The sequence below is a fragment of the Moschus berezovskii genome, chromosome 23 (genome assembly GCF_049115385.1).
Source record: "Moschus berezovskii isolate FMDL1 chromosome 23, NW_MosBer_1.0, whole genome shotgun sequence".
In the NCBI taxonomy this organism is placed as follows: Eukaryota; Metazoa; Chordata; class Mammalia; order Artiodactyla; family Moschidae; genus Moschus; species Moschus berezovskii.
The window spans coordinates 37189720-37207625 of NC_142482.1; the positions used below are offsets into that span (position 1 = coordinate 37189720).

Consider the following 17906-nt stretch of genomic DNA (forward strand, 5'->3'; position numbering starts at 1 on the left):
CACAGGTAATCAAAAATGTTTTAATGATTAAGTTTAGACATTATTTAACATTGTGGGTATATCCAGATGAGCTTAAGCACACTTTGACAGCACACTATTGAATGTTATAGTTTCTGTGTTGAAATATGTAAAGACATTCTCAAACTAGTACCTAAGAAGACATACGTTTACAAATATACACATTCTAGATTTGATAAGGTAAATGTAAACAGATGCCGTGACTCCTTCCAAACAAAAAACTCACAAGACTAATTTAAGAGAACCCAGTTGGCTCCCTGTAATATGAATGTGCAAAATTAAAGCATGATAAACTGATATTTACATAAATATCAAACCATTCATTTATACATTGTCAATGACCTTCTCAGATGTGTCACGAGTGGTTCAATGAATGTATTTTTCCTCCAGTGGAGAAGGTATTCAGAGGCTAAATTCCAACACTTTAAAATGACACACACACAACAGTCTTTATCTGTTTGACCACTGCTTCTAGGGTACGAGACATGATTTTATGATAAGCAGTCTTATTTTTAAACAAGTGTTTCTAAACAAATCTTTAGAGTCGGAGCAGGAAAAAAAAACCTTACAGGGGCTATTAGATTCACATTAACCAAACCATCTCTACTCAGTTCTCCAGTTCTCTCACGCTGCAGCTATCTGTTTAATTTTACCTTGAATTTTTCTAAGGTCCTTCCCACCCCACCCTTCCCCATTCATTATGGTAAGCTAGGCACATTTCAAAGGAAGTTTGTGTCAAAACAGATAGATAGCAGTATAGAAATCAATCCAAATTTGGACCCTGGCAACCAGTCCCCCCACTGCTCACCTATGGGCCTCTGTCAAATGGTTAACTATTCAGTCATGTCTCTTGAAAAGTATATATCTTCTCTAAGTGGAAAGCAAAATGGGCTTTGTTTCCTGTATAAAAGCACTTACACTTCTGAAATTTAAAACGGCCTACTCATCCTACACACTTCCTGAAATCTTGAAGACAAAGAATATATATTTAAGTTTCATCAAGACTGCTTTAGCTCCTCCCTCCCTTTTTACATTATTAATAGTGGCACTCAAAATAAAAAAATAAGATCTGTTAAAAAGTTAAACTGACTGTTCCACTAGATCTGTACCTGCCTGATTTAAAGCCAACATTACAAAAACTGAAGGTGCTGATTTCACACGGACAAGTCACCTGAAGCTCTGTGTCACACGTTAAGTTTCACAAATCATGGTTGTTGATTTTTCTGAACGGAGCTATTAGAAATGAATAAAAACTTGAAACATACCCTAATTGAACTAATAAGCTTTGGGCCCTGCTTTTTCAATTTTAAGGCATGTGTGTTTCTCTACTGTAACAACATTATACAAATTTATAATCACATGCATGATCAACAGTTAAAAAAAAAGTTTGGATTACAGTGTTATTAAATTGTGAATCACAATTCAGCACCTATCATGTTATAACTAATAAGGCAACAGCAGTGTCGTGTACTACAATAACACGCCCTCCACAGTCTAGCGCAGGGGTCGGTGAGAGCCCAGAAAATGTTAAAAAATCTTATGCCTACTTGGATAATCTGTCTACGTTTTCTAGGGGTTTGGAACTGATGGAAGAGGTCCTATGTGAGTCACACTATTGTAGGCTGACTAGTTACAGCAGCTGTTAACGAGCATCGGGCACAACTCAGATGTGCTTACAATCAGACGATGTTCAGAGGCTGCCAACCCTCAGACCTCAGTCCTTTCGCTGCTTCCTCGGCTTCACATTGTTCTCCAGGGAAGAAAAGCTGCTGGTGTGGCCGTTCACGGCGGCCACGGAGCCATTCTGGTGGTCCTTTTGGTGCTCTCTCCTCCGGGAGACCCCCTTCTTGTTGTAGGTCTGCAACACAGAAGGGCAGATGGGGCCCGGCCACATCCCTAATGCCAGGGCTAGAGCCTCTGGGGACTGGTGCTACTGTATTAAGCAGCAATGTCTGTGGTCAAGCGACCTGGAAAATGTGTTGCTTTTTTTTTTTTTGCCACTGGTTTCAATCATTCTTTTATTTTCTGAGGTTCAGCCTGGGTATGTTCACTGAGTCATGGGCGGAGGTATGGATGTTATTTGACAATTAGACTGAAAATACAATTTACACTTCACTCGGCTCTGCCCTGCTGAATCCTGCTGTCACTCAAAAATCCTCTGCCTTCAAAACTGTCTCATGGCTTTAGCAACTGTCTTGGCCCTTGACTTACAAAAGCACTCTGCCATGAATGGCAGTCAAAACAGGTATGACTTCAGCGTTGTTGGGCCCTGTCTTTTCTTTAACCTCCCTTGTACCTGTCACTGCCCCGAAGTGCAGCGTGAACTACCAGCCAGGCAGGAGGAAGATGCAACTCAGAGCCGCCACTCCAGATATGTCTGGGAAAAGGTGTCTGTCTGGAGGGGGCGCAGGGAGGGGCAAGTGTGCTGGGCACCCCCCGCCCTGGCATGGAGGGGGGCGGTGCTGCTGCATGTGATCTGGCTTTCCTGCCTCTGCTCAGGGCCTCTTATTTTGCTCCTGTTCAGCCCCTGTGCTTGCCCGGAGCCAGGCCCTGCTCAGGGAGCAGGGACACATGAGACCCAGTAGTAATGGGACGTAGGAAAGTCAACAGTGACCACACAAGGTCAGGCTCCCCTAAGGCATCAGTCCTAAACAGACCCTTCCATGGGCAGAAACCTACACCACATCATGCACTTGGGAACGATCTGACCCCCAAGCCTGAGCAGTGGGGAGAGGACGTATAAGAAAACTGGGGAAAAGGGCTGATTTCTATCTGTAGCTGGGGACTGTAATGGAAAATTCTTCAGATATTTAATTTAGCCCTGGAGTTTAGGGCAGTGGGGCTGAGAGACTGAGACTGGGACTCATCTATGCCATGTCTGCAGCAGCCCCAGGGAAGCAGAACGGGACAGCTCTGCTTTCCCACAGGGACCCGCAGCCTCTTGTGCCAAAGCCCCAGAACTCCAAGGTCTGGCCAGACTTCAGCACCTTCCACAGTGGTAGTGAGCCCACCTCCACCCCGCTCCCGCCAAGGCAGGGGCTCCTCAATAAAGGAACGAATGAGGGCCTTGGCTGCAAGGACCCCAAATCCCAACCACTACAGAAGAGTGAGATTTACCTGAATGTAGAAGTTTGTGAAGAGGGCGATCAGAGAAATCATGTATCCGATCTGGAAATACAACCAACCGAGAGGGAAGGTGCATGGCCAGATGACCCCACAGCTGGTCTGGATGATGGTCAGCACAAACTGAAGCTGGGTGGGGAGGAGAAACAGCTGAATATGCTGCCATGACCCACGGTCGGGGCGTCTGCCAAATGGGTGCTCTACCCTGCTCCCCCGAGCTTGGGAATGAGCACTTACTACTGAACTGAACTGAACCTTTCTGCAGGTACAGAGGTCATTTCAAAATCATGAGGCATATGCTAAACGCATCCCAGACCTCTTATGCATTTGCGTTTGTCTTATGTATACACTCCCCCCTTTCCAACTGCTGCAGTCACCTTCTCTAAAGCTCGGGGAATAGCCAGCAACACTTTCATTGTATATTTGGAAGTTCTGGGAGCAGATTTACAACAGACACATATCAAAGTCCTTATGTTGTACACTGTAAACTTATACAGTATTATATGTGAATTAGCTCTCAATGAAGCTGGAAGGAAGGAAAAAAGAAAACATGTTTAAAAAACCCAACACACACACACACACACACTTCAGGAATACAGTACAGGAGAGGCAACAGTACTTTTTGTTTATTCTTCATAAAGGAAGGAGGGGCATGGCGTGTATGTTTAGAGGGACCAGGAACCGCATTGCAGGATGTGCAATCCCATGGGACCCGTTCCCCACCCTTATCCATGGACCTTCTGATTTGGTGAAGGCTGGGGTTGGGCGACTTACTCTCTTCCTAGGATATAATGCTAATTCCATAGATTGTTTCTGATGGGTACATCTTGAGAAGCAGGCAAACGGCGAGAAGGGGTTAAGATAAGGGACAGCTGCTGGACGGGCATCTTTAAGGAGTGACAGTGGAGGATAAGGCTCTGCCCACTGGATTTCGGGCCACCTTTCAGTGTTTCTATGTAGGGAACTGGTTTTTTTTGTTGTTGTTGCTGTTTCCTTTTTTTTAAGGTAAGTATTCTAGACTTAGAAGTAACTGTAAGTGGCTCATAGAATAAATACAGGCAAACTGGGTGCAATCTTCCACCTCAAAGAGCCGAGGCCAACAGGAGACCAGCTCTCCAGTCTGCTCTAAATTTGGTTTCAGCACAACCACATTACGTGCAGCAAGTCAACCTTGGCATCACTTCTCACGTGTAATGAGGAGGCTGAAGAACAGTGATTCTTCCTCACAAGTGGGTGAGGGGACGTAACAAGGGCCGTCCAGCAGCCGGCAGAGGTGCTAATGAAACACCAAACACATAAGCAGCTCAGAAGGTCTTCTCAAGTTTTTATTTCCCCCAGATGGTTATTTTTCAATATTGAAGAATCACAGCTGACACAGGGGGATCTGAACCCGCTTGGTTTCTTTAGAAAAGAATGTGTTAAGAAGGCAAGACCGGGGCTAAGAATTTAGTATCTAATGTCAACAAGTCAGCTAGCCCGAGCCTATCGCCTCTGCATCCTGCTCTATAAAGTAGGGATAATTACATGAAATCAGGCTACTGGAACAATCCCTGTAAAACTGCTCGCTTGACATGAGCATGTGCTAAGCTCAAGGAATGTCAGCATTTGAACAGCAGTGATAGTAATATGAATCAGTTTATGAAAGAAATCACAAGGGGAGAGGAAAAGGCTGTATAGCATACTGTCAACCAAGGAAAGCTTTAACAAGGACAGTGGGGAATATCATCAAGTGCAAACAGCTGCTGGGATGTGGGCCCAGGAAGGGGGCTGTCAACCGGAGCACTGCAGTGCCGTCCCCGCCACCACACGGGCTGAGAGGTTGCCCGGCACCTGTATCCTTGCTGCCTAGTAACCTACTGCACCCTGAGCTTGTCTGGCAGGCCACAGTCCATAGGGTTGCAAAGAGTCGGACATGACTGAAGTGACTTAGCAAACCCTGGACTCGTGCTCCTCCCAGCAAATCAGGTACACAGACTGCACCTTGGAGTTGGATTATAATTAGAAAACACAGACACACATGGATGTTCTGTTCACAAACTAAGAAGAAAGGGCTGAACTTAAAGTCAGAGAATTAGGTTTAGTCTTTGCTCCCCAATTCAACTAGCTGCCTGCCCACCGGCGTGGTGTCTCCATCGACGGAAAGGATGGAATTCCCCGCTCTGCTCACTTCAAGGTGTTTAACTGGATCGAGAGAGAGGGAGGATGGGAAAGGCACCTCTCAGGAGCTAGTCAACAACACCGAAGCCAGGAGGGCCGCGAGAACAGCCCAGGAAGAGCTCGGTGTCCCCTAGACGGCGAGTCCTGGCAGAAAGAGGCCGCATTACTCACCAGCTGCCCCTGCGTGATGTACTTCTTCCACCAGAGGTACGGCCGCATGGACGGGATGGACGACAGGCCATAGTACGAGTACATGAGGACGTGGATGAAGCTGTTAAGGGTGGCGCCAAAGAAAGCTGTAGGCACAGAGGGGATTGGCGAGGAGGATGCATCAGTGTTCTGTATGTGACAGGTAACACAAACCCAGATTCTTTTTAAATTCAAAAATGAAAAAAAAAAGTTTTTGAACAGGCAAGCACTGCAGCAACAAGCTGGCACTGCACGGGCATGTGATCAGAAATCAATTTCCATCTGAACAGGCAGCCGTCCAGAGGGTTTAAGCCCAGGGTCAGTGACCAGGTGGGCATCCAACCAGGAGTCAGGAACTACCCACCGTGCTCTGGCACCTAAAGGCTTTGCTGCCAGCTCCCCCCTCCCCCCACTCCCAGAGGATGCTGCCCAAGTGCCTCTGATACTGCAATGAAGCCTTGGGGAAAGACGGCCACAGAGGGTGGGGCGCTCAAAGCTGGCCGTCTCTACACACTTGCTGAGGTCTGGGGTGGAGGCTGTGGTGCAGAGGCCATGTATTCTTATCAGTAAGAGAGAGTCTAGAGCCCAGTTCCTCAGAGATGAGAGACCCATCATCTGCGTCACAATCTGTCATTTCCAGTAGAACCACCCGGTCTTTTTTCAGACTCTCCGTCCTCTGCTCCCATAGCCAGCAACCAAGCAAAGCTACCAGCTTTCCCCTCCCTCTGCGGTCAGGCTGGGCTGTGACAGTAACTGGGGGTGTGGCCTTGGGACGAGTCACATCCATTCTCTGGTTTTTTCTCATTTGTCATTCTGCGGGATCTGACATTTAAAGCCTTCTTCCACTGGGGCTTTCCAGGTAGCTTAGATGGTAAAGAATCTGTCTGCAATGCAGGAGACCTGGGTTCAATGCCTGGGCCAGGAAGATCGCCCTGAGAAAGGGAAGGGCTACCTGCTCCAGTATTCTTGCCTGGGAAACTCCATGGACAGAGGAACCTGGCAGGCTACAGTCCTTGGGGTTACAAAGAGTTGGATAAAACTGGGTGACTAACACACTTTACAATGTGGGCAGGTGCAGTTTCTATTAGAAAGTTAGGTCAGATAACCTACAGCCAGGGGGCGTGAGCTCTACCAACCCTTCTACTGTCTCAGGGTTCTCCCAAAGTGGAAGGAGCTGTACTTGGAAAGCCCTTGCTGGTTCTAGATTCCTCTGACTGTGTGCATCCTAGTGGGCTAAGTTAATCAAGGGCGGTGCTATCCTGGGAAAAAACACATGAGCAGACTGAGTGGATCAAACTTGTCGGTGATGGATACCAGTAACTCTGACTGGGACATATTAGCCCTCCTGGGCTGAACCTGACGGGGACAACTTAATCGTAGGAAACTATGGGACACTTCCAGACCACAAGCTTTCCACATCATTCTTAGAGAATTTACTTCAAATGTTGGTGTTTGTCCTAGAAGCTGCCCAGCTAAACACACTTCAAGAGCATGAGGGTCACTGTGCCAGAGGATGTGCAGACGCCCTGAGGTACTGCAGCGAAAGCTTGTTCCCTGGCGCCCACTCCTTGGGGCGATTCCATCTTCCTGGTCTGTCCCTGCCAGTCAAACACCTTCCAAATGCGTACAGAAACAAGGATGAACAACCTGGAACAGAGAAGTCTGTCCAGATTTGTTCAAGTGCCCCAGGTTGGGAATCTGGTCTTTTCCTCATCCTGCCATGTCAGCACAGGATGTGCCCCAAACCAGAGAAAGGCTTGCTGAGTGCACAGGCCACATAGACTGTCTTTAAAGGCAATCTAGACACCATGGTCAAAGGCCTGACCTAGAAACCTGCAGAAGCAGCACCTTTCCTCTCAGAGCCTTAGTTTCAACTCAGCCTCTCTGCTCACACCTGTCCCCAAAGACGTTCAGACTCACAGTGGCCGCAGGGGACCCAGTTCATCACGAACCACCAGATGTTGAACATGCTGGCGTGATGGTACACGTGCAGGACCGTGATCTGGTGGTTGTTCTTGCGGAGGATGAAGAAGAAGGTGTCCATGAACTCGATGAGCTTGGAGAAGTAGTACCACCACAGCACGCGGATGATCTAGGATGATGGGGCTGTCAGCGTCTCCTGCTGGGCTGTGCGCCCACCCTAGGACCTCACCACCCCGCTAGCCCCGCTGAAGCTAGTCTCTCTGCAGGGCCTTTGACCAGAACACCTGGGGGGTGGGTGGGGGGCTGTGAAGGCAGGGCAAAGTCTACAAGGGCTTCACACCCTTCACGACTCTTTAACAAATCCCCGTAGGCTGCCTGTTTCCTCTGGAGCCATTGGGAGGAGGAAAACCACGAGAAAGGCACTTCCGATTTCAGGGGCTGGTGTGGAGCAAGTGACAGGATACACGCAGAGCGGGAAAGAAATCTGGATGTCCAGTGCTGTGTTGTGCTCAGTTAAATGCCATACAGGGGGCTCTTCATGGGGGCTCTGAGGAAATGACTGCCAGGCTGAGGGTAGACTGCAGCCTTTTATTAAAAACAAAACCCTGAAAAATACTGCAGTATGGAAACTGGACTCTACAGAGGTGATGATTAAAGACATCACCCTGATGAACCTGTTTTTGTAAACAGAGAGCAAATACTGGTAAGCACATGCACGTTCTCTTCCCTGGAAGTTAACAACAGGACTCACTTTTGCAGACAGGGAGATTTTAGTTCCCCTCCTATACTTTCCAGGCTGCTTAATTTCCCTTACCATGGGCACACACTGCTTTTAAAATTCTTAAAAAAAAAAAAAATGTCCACAGGGATTACCTGGACGGCCATCTTGTCTCTTGTACAATTTCTTTACTAAGAAAACAAAGAGCCAGTACCTTCATGTCTGCTTCTCCTCCACTGCGTGTGCCCTGACAGAAGAAGTTGTACTGGCCTTCCCATATTCCCGTCACTAACTGGGGGAAAAAGGAAAAGAGAGAAGAAGCCAATCACCAACAAAATCAGAACCAGGAAACGCCCTATTCAATTAGACCTTATAGTCTGAGAATCTGTGCAGACTGTGGGCTGTGCGGAGTCAAGGGTGCTCTCGGCAAGAAAACTGTGATGACAGGGGAGAGTGAACCAGGGGGAGTTCAAAAGCCTAGGGACTCAATTTCCTGAGGGGCGGGCCCAGAGCCACTGCAGCCGCCTCCACAGGCCCTGCTCGGCCACCCTGCCTTTCTTCAGAACCCTGTGTCACAAGCACCTCCCCAATCCTGAGGCCCAAGGGATCCAAACATGTGTGGGCTCCTGCTCTGATCAGATCAGGGTCCTGCCCTGCCATGGCCTCAAAGGAAACCACTGGCTTTCTCAAACCTGAATGCGTACGCCCAGAATGAAGTTAAGGACATGCTGAAAGGCAGATGGATGGGCATCCAGCAAGTCTGGGGTGGGGCCCGAGAATTCCTATTTCTCGTAGGTTCCCAGCTGAACCTGAGGCTGGTCTAGAGCCCTCACTTAGAGAACCACTGCTGCCAGCTGGGGGCGACTGAGTCCAGCCTCAGCCTCTGCACTGTTTTCTGTGTCACCTGCAGATCCACGGCTCAGACCTCTGAGAACTGATCTGTGCCCACAGTGCAGAATTCATCTGCAGCAGAGAGGGCACTGCGGTGCCACAGAGGACCCTGACTTGGGGGGCAGAGTGCAGGGTCACCAGCTCTCCATGGGGGCCTCAGCTGCCACACCAGGTCAATACCTGCTGCTGCTGCTGCTAAGTCGCTTCAGTCGTGTCTGACTCTGTGTGACCCCATGGACGGCAGCCCACCAGGCTCCCCCGTCCCTGGGATTCTCCAGGCAAGAACACTGGAGTGGGTTGCCATTTTCTTCTCCAATGCATGAAAGTGAAAGTGAAGTCGCTCAGTCGTGTCCGGCTCCTAGCGACCTTGTGGACTGCAGCCTATCAGGCTCCTCCATCCATGGGATTTTCCAGGCAAGAGTACTGGGGGAGACCTAAGGACCTGTTCCAGAGGGAAGGTGTGATCTGAGCCCCTGTGCATGTCCACACTGTCTACCCACTATGTTTCAGCCAGCCAGACACCCACGAGATGTGCCTGTTTCTCCATGTAGACTGCAGCTCACCACCTCCTTCTGACGCTTTGGCGTCCTCAAGTGTTCCTGGTGGCCCTCCCTCTGGTGGTCAATGGGGCAGGGGAGGAGAAATTAGAGGTGGTCCACCTCATGCCTGAGCTCACTCGTGGATCCCACACAAGGAACCAGCCGCTGGGCCTCAGTGTGTGGTTCTTAGCATGTTCCCCAGTCCAGATGCATGAGCATCTCAAGGGAACTCAAGTGACATGCAAATACCAGGGCCCCAGCTGGACTGTCAGAACCCAAACCCCAGAGAATCTAACACTGTGGTTTATAAAGTGTGGTTCCCACCCAGCAGCAGCCTCTTCCAGGAACACCCAGGAATCTGCTAGAAATACAGAATCTCAGGCCCAACCCTAGACCCACAAAATCAGACATCGCTGGGTATGAAATTCTGTGGTGTAAGAACAGGCTGTTTAGGTGATTTTTGATGCAACTGATGTTTCAGAACCACCGGCTTTAAACAGTGGATCCCATCCCAGCTGTATGACCAGCTCACCGGGGGAACTTTTAAAAATGACTTAATGCCTGGCCTCCTCCAGGCCATTGTGGGGCCTTTCACAACACACTCAAGGCAACCAGAATGTGCAACTAGGAGTGGGGACCACTGGTTTCATGCTATCTGATCCCAGGAAGAAACAGTTCGCTTACCAGTGTTGTGAGTTAAGAAGTACCGAGACACAAGAGAACCTCAAGGTTCTTCCACAGAGCATGACTAGGGGCAGGGGTTGCATACAGGGAACATCAGCTGATCACAAGGGTCTGAGGACAAACAGTTCAACTTCCATCCAGTCTGAGCTCAGAGAGAGAAGCCAGCAGTGGGTGTAGCCACTGCGCTCACACTCAACACCCTGCTTCAATCTGAATTTCCTTCTACTAACTTCCTTTCTGTTATTTTTTGCTTTGCATTGTCACCTTCTGCACCTGAAAAAAGCACGAGTTATGTGGCCAAAGACAAGCACAATGATTCAGAGCACGTCATTTTATAATGAAAATAATCCAGGAGTAGGGAGCAGAATTTAGCAAGTCACCCAAATCCCCCTAGCCCTTGATCACGTTTTACTCTAAATTATTTTCAAAGGTTCTGTTTTAATTTCTTACAGTACTACGTTAAGATTTTTTGAAAACAGGTCACATGTAAGCTATACTCTACTATCTTTGAAAAACCAGACCTACAGAGAATTTATTGGAAGGTGTATTATCTTTCTGGTCTTTCCCTTTCTAAAGTCATGCCAGTTAAGCATACTGCATACAGACCTATTAGAAGTCCCAGCAATCAAGAAATAAAGCCTGAGTCTAAAGTACAGTGTGTGTGTGTCTGGAGGGTATGGAAAAAGAACTTTTTGGAACTCTACTGGATTAAAGGATGGAGACAAAGAAGCCCAGATCACAGGTGTGATCCTCTCCCAGGTGGGATACATTCTCCAACGGCAAAATCTATTTCTTGTCTATAAAGTGCACCCCCACCCCCACACCTTGAGCCCAGTGGGCTGTTTCCTGAATTGATGTTTCTGATCACAGGAGCAGCGAGTAGAGACAGCGTAGAAACTTCAAAGCAAACTCGGCACCACTTCTGGGCATCTGCTCTAAGTTCGTGCACTTTTCCCCCTTGACAGTAAGAAGGGGGCAAATGTTTTCAAATATACCAGAAGAGAATGTAAAGTCTTTGTTCACAGAAGCCTTCTCTTAAAAATAGAAACTTGAAGGACTTCCCTGGTGGTCTAGTGGTTAAGACTCCTCCTTCCAAAGCTGGGGACGTGGTTCAATCCCTGGTCCAGGAATTAAGATCCCGCATGCTGTCGGGCAACTAAGCCCCCAAGCCACAATAAAGAGCTCTCCCAGCCAAAGAAATTTTAAAAAACAATAATAATAAAGGTTAGTTAGTACTTGTGCTCAGTAGTGTCTGACTCTTTGCAACCCCAAGGTCTGTAGCCTGCTAGGCTCCTCTGTCCATGGGATTATCCAGGCAAGAATACTGGAGTGGGTTGCTGTTTCCTCCTCCAGGGGATCTTCCCGACCCAGGGATCAAACTGGAGTCTCCTGAATTGGCAGATTCTTTCACTGCACCACCTGGGAAGCCCCCAAAATAAAGGCAGACTTAAAAAAAAAAAGAAACCTATAGTTCTTTCATATCACCAATGGCGGGGGCACTTAAATACCATAAAACAGGAAACCAATAAAACTTTATTTACAAAAACAGACAGCAGCTCTTTAGGTCTTAGTTTTCTCACTCTTCAAATAGGATAAAAAGACTGTCTCCTGTTCAGGTTGCCATGGGAAGTTAATGACATGAAGTGCGGAAGGCTTATATCACCCAGCCTGGTAGAAAAGATAAGCACAGTAACTGCTGCAAACAACCATTACTTTATCCTTCTCAACTGCAATGCTCTCTGTCTCCAGCTCTCAAAATTTTCTCTAGCCTTCAAAGGTCAGCTATTCTATTTTCTTCATGACTGCTCCCTTGAGCACTCCAGGTCAAGCCCGGTCTCCTGCCTCTGGGCCTACCCTACTATGACTTACACCTATCTGCTCACGTGATCTTTAAGCTCTGTATCACTGGCTCTGTCTTAACCTCTGCTGTCTTAAGCTCTCGGCGGCACTGGCTGCAGCTCCCTCATCCACAAAATCCAACACAGGGAGGACTCATATACAGAGATGCTGAACAAACATCTGCTCAACTAACCACAGAGTTCAAGGTGCTGCTTCTTGTCCCTTAAATCTAGACCTACTGTTTTATTTGCAGGAAAAAAAAAAAAGTCTTCTGTTTACAAGATGAAAATCAGTCCTCATCAAATGTCCTACTGGGGACATGGAAAGTTTTAATTCTTGAATATCCTTGGCTTTAAAAGAGATAGGATAAAAAAAGGAGGCGGGGAGCAGGGGGCAGGATAACTTAACACATGAGGATTGAGCACCGGAGTTCGAGTTGATTTATCTAAGCCTCTCTGCCACCTTTTGTAAAAGTGGCTGGTATCAGGACCCTGGTCTCTCTGTTCCCATCAGAAGAAAACAGTGTGTCTGAGTAACAGCCCAGAGGCTCTCAGAGCCAAGGCCTGGCCTCCCCTCCAGCCTGCGAGGAGTGCTTCAGAGGAGACAATGCTCTCGCCAGGCCTGGCTTCCTCCCGAGAGCCGCTCTGGTCCATCCCTGAACACTCAGCACACTGCAGCCTGGGGGAGGACCCAGGGGGCAGGGCCAGCGGCAAGGTACCGGAAGTGAGGGCAGCAGGGCTCAACCTTGATTTCTGAGAATCACCTTGAGAGGGTAGGACTGTGCTCCAATGGAAAAGCAGGCCACAGCGAGCAGCTGGCCACCACCCTCCCCAGCCCTTGATCCTGCCAGCCACTCCAAGAGCAACCGAGGCAGCACCAGGTACTTCACATCTGGATTTTCCCAAGCAACCAAGATACACAAAGCACCGCTCCCCTTCTCTGGAGTAAAGCAAACTTCAATTAGGCCAGGAGCATGTGCAGAGCTATAATTAAAGCCCGGCGAGAAGCTTTCTTCTCTCCTTATGAGACAAATTCAATAAGCAAAGGTGGTTTCATGCATCTTTTCAAAGAAGAAAACTGAGGGGAATATCACTGCCGGGTCTGGATGATGCAGTTCACGGAGAGATCCACCTCAAGTCGATTTTCTGGGTGAGAGATGACTTTTCTCATCTAATACCACAATTTAACCACAAACAGGGCACATACCCTGTAGAACGATAACCACTTCCATGGCATTTACTGAAATGCTGCCACAGCATCTCAAGAAAACAAGGTCATCTGAAACACTTTCAGCAGAAAAATGTCATCCTGTGTGGCCCTTATCAGTCACTCACCCGACATCCCAAGATCTCAGAGCAACAAGATGATCGCTTTTGAAAAGGGGCGGATGGTTTTAGTGATGACAGTTTGATGAGCTGTGTGGTTATATCCATCTAAGCAGAAACAGAATGAAAGGGAACGAGACCAGACACTAACCATGCTGAAATTCAACCACCCTAGGACTCGAGGGACTTTGCTAAAATGAGCAACACCACCCATAGTGTGTGAGGCTGACGTCTTCACAGATTTGACTGTCCCTGTGCGTGTACAAGTGTGTACTTTTTAGACCTGGAACAAGTTCATGTTTTTACTAAGGAAACATTGAGTAGCGACGTGTGTGGTCTGAAGTCACACAGCTTCTCGATGGCACAGGTGGGACCAGCACCCGAGAAATCCTGACTCTGGGTTCAAACGTAATCTCCAACAGCACTTCCAAGCTCCTCTGACCTTCTTTGTCTGTTCTGAGTCCTTAATAAGAACACAACGGAGATACTCTAACCATGAAGAATTTTACGGAAAAGCAGACTTTTCACTGGATCTTTACCTTCAGCAGATGTTTGGTTTAAAATGAACCAGAAGACCTAGAGACTGTCATACTGAGTAAAGTAAGTCAGACAGAAGGAGAAATATCGCATGACATCCCTTACATGTGGAATCTAAAATGAAATGATACAAATCAACTTAGAATGCAGAAAGAGACTCACAGAGAATGAACTTATGGTTGCCCGAGGAGGGAAGGATGGGGGGGAAGAGACAGTCAAGGAGTTGGGGATGGACATGTTCACACTGCTATATTTAAAACAGATAACCACAAAGACCTCCTGTATTGCATATGTGGTAGCCTAGATGGAGGGGGAGTTTGGGGAAGAATAGATGCATGTATATGGATGGCTGAGCCCCTTCGCTGTTCACCTGAAACTATCACATTAATCAACTATACCCCAAAACAAAAAGTCTAAAAAATTTTTAAAAATAAAATGAACCATGAATACTCCCAAATGAAAAGTACCTTTTCTCTAGGGTTTAGCTGATCAATCTTGGCAGTGCTATTATGGAACAGGGTCAAGTCAAAGCATGTGGGTTTGAATTTCACATCTTTCCTGTCCAGAGCAGAAGGATGCCCATTAAGATAATTTCATACCCGTGACCTTCAAATGTGCCTTTTTTCCACTTAGGACCAGAACACCCCTGGGTTACAGCTGACTGCAATATTCTTGGTTACGTCATAAGGACAGGCTCTGTGCACTAGAGGAGGCTTCAGAACAAAGCACAGAGAAACAGCTTGTCTTCAGACCAGTCTGACACAGGTATGTCTGGCATTCTTCCCTTAGCCTCGGGCCCTGTTCTCTTATGCTGCAGTTTGTTTCTCTCACTGTTCAGTCTCCTGAACGGTGGTTTCCGGTAGGCTGCTTCCACACGTCCCACAAAAAATACTCATTTTGTATTTTGGGGGACTGCTGGTAGCTGGGAGAGAAAACCCAAGCTGAGATTGTGTTCTGAGAAGGTGATGCACAATGGCCTGAATCTCAGACTCAAATCCCAGGTCCAACCAGGACTTGCCTCTGCAGGATGGAGTCAGTAACCACCTGCCGAACACTGAGTGAGCAGGAACAGTACCAGGCACAAGGCAGGTACTCTGTATGTCTTTGCTATGATTCCAGACAAGCGTCTGCTCTTCCTGCCCAAATACTTGATGGCTCGTGACTAGGTCTGCTCCTGCTGTATACAGAAGCCCCAGCAGAGCATCCTCTGTGTAATTTAAAGACAGATTTCCAGCTTACCTACTGACTCCTGCTTTGCAAACTGAGTCTGCTGTAGCTGAGCATTTGTTGACTGGTACCTTGTTATACTGGGCTTCCCTGGTGGGTCAGCAGTAAAGAATCTGCAATGCAGGAGATGTGGATTCGATCCCTGGGTCAGGAAGATCCCCTGGAGAAGGAAATGGCAACCCTGGAGAAGGAAATGACAACCCACTCCAGGATTCATGGAAATCCCATGGACAGAGGAGCCTGCCGGGCTACAGTCTATGGGGTCGCAGAGTTAGATATGATTTGGTGACTGAACAACCCACCACCACCTTGTTAACAGCAGCTGCAAGGCCGGGTTAATAAGGTCTGCACGTCAGTTAAGGAGAGTCTAGCCTGGCTCTGGACCAACGCCAAAGCTTCATCTCTACTGAAAGGCCTTCCCTCCCTGTCCCCTGGGTGTGCGACTCAGGGAGAGGCTGTCTGGGCTGCATCCTTCTCTCCAAGCGCCCACTGCAGGCATTCTCTAGGACAGTGCCAGGTGCATGGATGGGCAAGTAACTGAGGCAATGTTTCCCCCCGAGATAGGTTTCTTTCTGAGCAAGGAATTTCAGCTGTCAGGGAACTGTGAGCAAGGACTGTTTGAGGCAACAGTCAGGCCTTTCTTGTAAGTATTAACCTCACCAACGTTTCAGCCTCTCTATACCTCTGTTCAATAGGTAAAAGCAGAAGAGTACTAAGTGTCTTTTTCAAAATATTTTTGTAAACAAAATCATTTTTAAATAAAACGCAATAATTACTTGCCAGGTCTTTTAAGTGTTTTTCCAAATCCGGTTTTTCCCACAATAACCTATCTATTTTAGGAAAGCCTGAAGGGAAAGAAAAACAAGGCTGTTTAGAATATAATGTTTCCAGAGCAACTGCTCTGCAGCTCTATTGAGGACCTTCAAAGCCAGAGGCGGGGAGACGTGTCAATGGCACTGACTCCACAATTACAGAGAGGCTGGAAAATAAAACACCTGTCCCATCAAATGCTCGATGTCTTTCATCTTCCCTATAAAGAAGTCCCGGACGTTTTGATGAGAAGATTCAAATTAAAAAATGACTTCTGTTCTCACAGTGCAGCCAATTGGACTAAAGCACAACCATCACCCCCCACTGTTAACACAATGCACAAATGTTACAGGGACCAGCAAAAGAGCTCCAACACCACTGATGCTTAACTTTAAGGTGAGTATAGAGGTAGTCGCTCAGTTGTGTCTGACTCTCTGCGACCCATGGACTACAGCCCGCCAGGCTCCTCTGTCCACGGAATTCTCCAGTCAAGAATACTGGAGGGAGTAGCCATTCCCTTCTCCAGGAGATCTATCCCATTCAAGGATCGAACCTGCGTCTCCCACATTGCAGGCAGATTCTTTACTGTCTGAGCTACCAGAGAAGCCCTGATATAAGGTGCTGCTTCCCTGAGAAAGAACTCAGAAAAGAAGAAGTGAGCTTATATTCAAGTCCTTTTAAAAAAATCTCTCTTCTTTGGGGCAGACACATTTACCTGAGATGACCCGACCGATCGATACCAGCTTCAGATGCTTACACAGGACACCCAACAAACCGTCCAGTTTTTGTTTTCAAAAAGAAGGTTAACATAGATATACTAATTATCCCAGAGGCATGACCTCACAGATACAGCTGAAAGAATACTTTTTAAAGACTGTTTTAAAAAGCAATACAGCAAATGGTTACGTTTGAGACCCAGTCATCTCCAACCACGGATGAAACAAAAAAGTTTCCAGGTTATGGAGTTTAAAAAAGAATAAGCAGTGAATTTTTAGAAATAAAAGATGCATAGTAACTGAAGCTAGAAATGGAGGAAATAGCGGATTAGACACGACTGAGAGTACAAGTGAATTAGAGGAATGCAGAAGAGAAAGAAAGATGCAAAAACCTTGAGAGAGAGTATGCAGGTGTGAGAATGTCCAGCACACGTATCACAGTTCTACACGGAAGTGATGGAGAAGGAGGAGGAAGTATGGAGAAGACACTGCCCGAGAGCTTTCCAAAATTAAGAAATACACGAATCCTTGGCTTGGATGCATACAATCCTGAGACACGTAAGAGTGAACTACTATTCAGGTACGTTTTGTTTTTATTCTTAAACACAAGTTTAGAAACATCTTAAGAAAAAGGTTACCTACACAACAAACAAAAATGGGACTGCGGCAGACTTCTCTGGAATAAAGCTGCAACGTGCTGGGGGAAAATAACTGCCAATTTAGAATTCTATGCCCTGCTGAAATACGTTCAAGCACACACACACACACGCACACACACACATAGGGGGAAAATAACTGCCAATTTAGAATTCTATGCCCTGCTGAAATACGTTCAAGCACACACACACACGCACACACACACATAGGGGGAAAATAACTGCCAATTTAGAATTCTATGCCCTGCTGAAATACGTTCAAGCACACACACACACACGCGCGCGCGATACTCAGGGACTGAGAGCTTACCTTTCACAGAAAAGGAACTACTTCAGAAGAAAACTGAAGTGCAAAGCAAAGAAGGGGTTTCACAGATGAACACTTACAAAAAAAAAATCAGTAAGCACGGACTGTAATGATGACTGTTTAGGGTCTCAGAAAGAGGCAGAATGAAACCCTGACAACAATATCATGGATGATGGGGGCTCAAAGCCTAAATCATCTATGATTCCTTGCTTTGGTCAGGAGATGCTAAAGCTGAAACTGCAATACT

The 17906-nt window shown here is 47.2% G+C and overlaps 1 protein-coding gene across 2 annotated transcripts in view; it reads right to left on the bottom strand.

The window, feature by feature from the left end:
* ELOVL5 (ELOVL fatty acid elongase 5) overlaps nt 1-17906 on the bottom strand; it is a 70432-nt gene continuing 52526 nt past the window's right edge. For both annotated transcript variants that reach the window (XM_055405961.2, XM_055405959.2), the window contains exons 4-8: nt 8343-8420; nt 7408-7579; nt 5470-5594; nt 3136-3270; nt 1-1876 (exon numbers count right to left, since the gene is read on the bottom strand). In XM_055405961.2, the coding sequence (XP_055261936.1) occupies nt 1733-1876; nt 3136-3270; nt 5470-5594; nt 7408-7579; nt 8343-8420 (654 nt within the window). In that variant the 3' untranslated portion in view covers nt 1-1732. The remainder of the gene's footprint in view (nt 1877-3135; nt 3271-5469; nt 5595-7407; nt 7580-8342; nt 8421-17906) is intronic.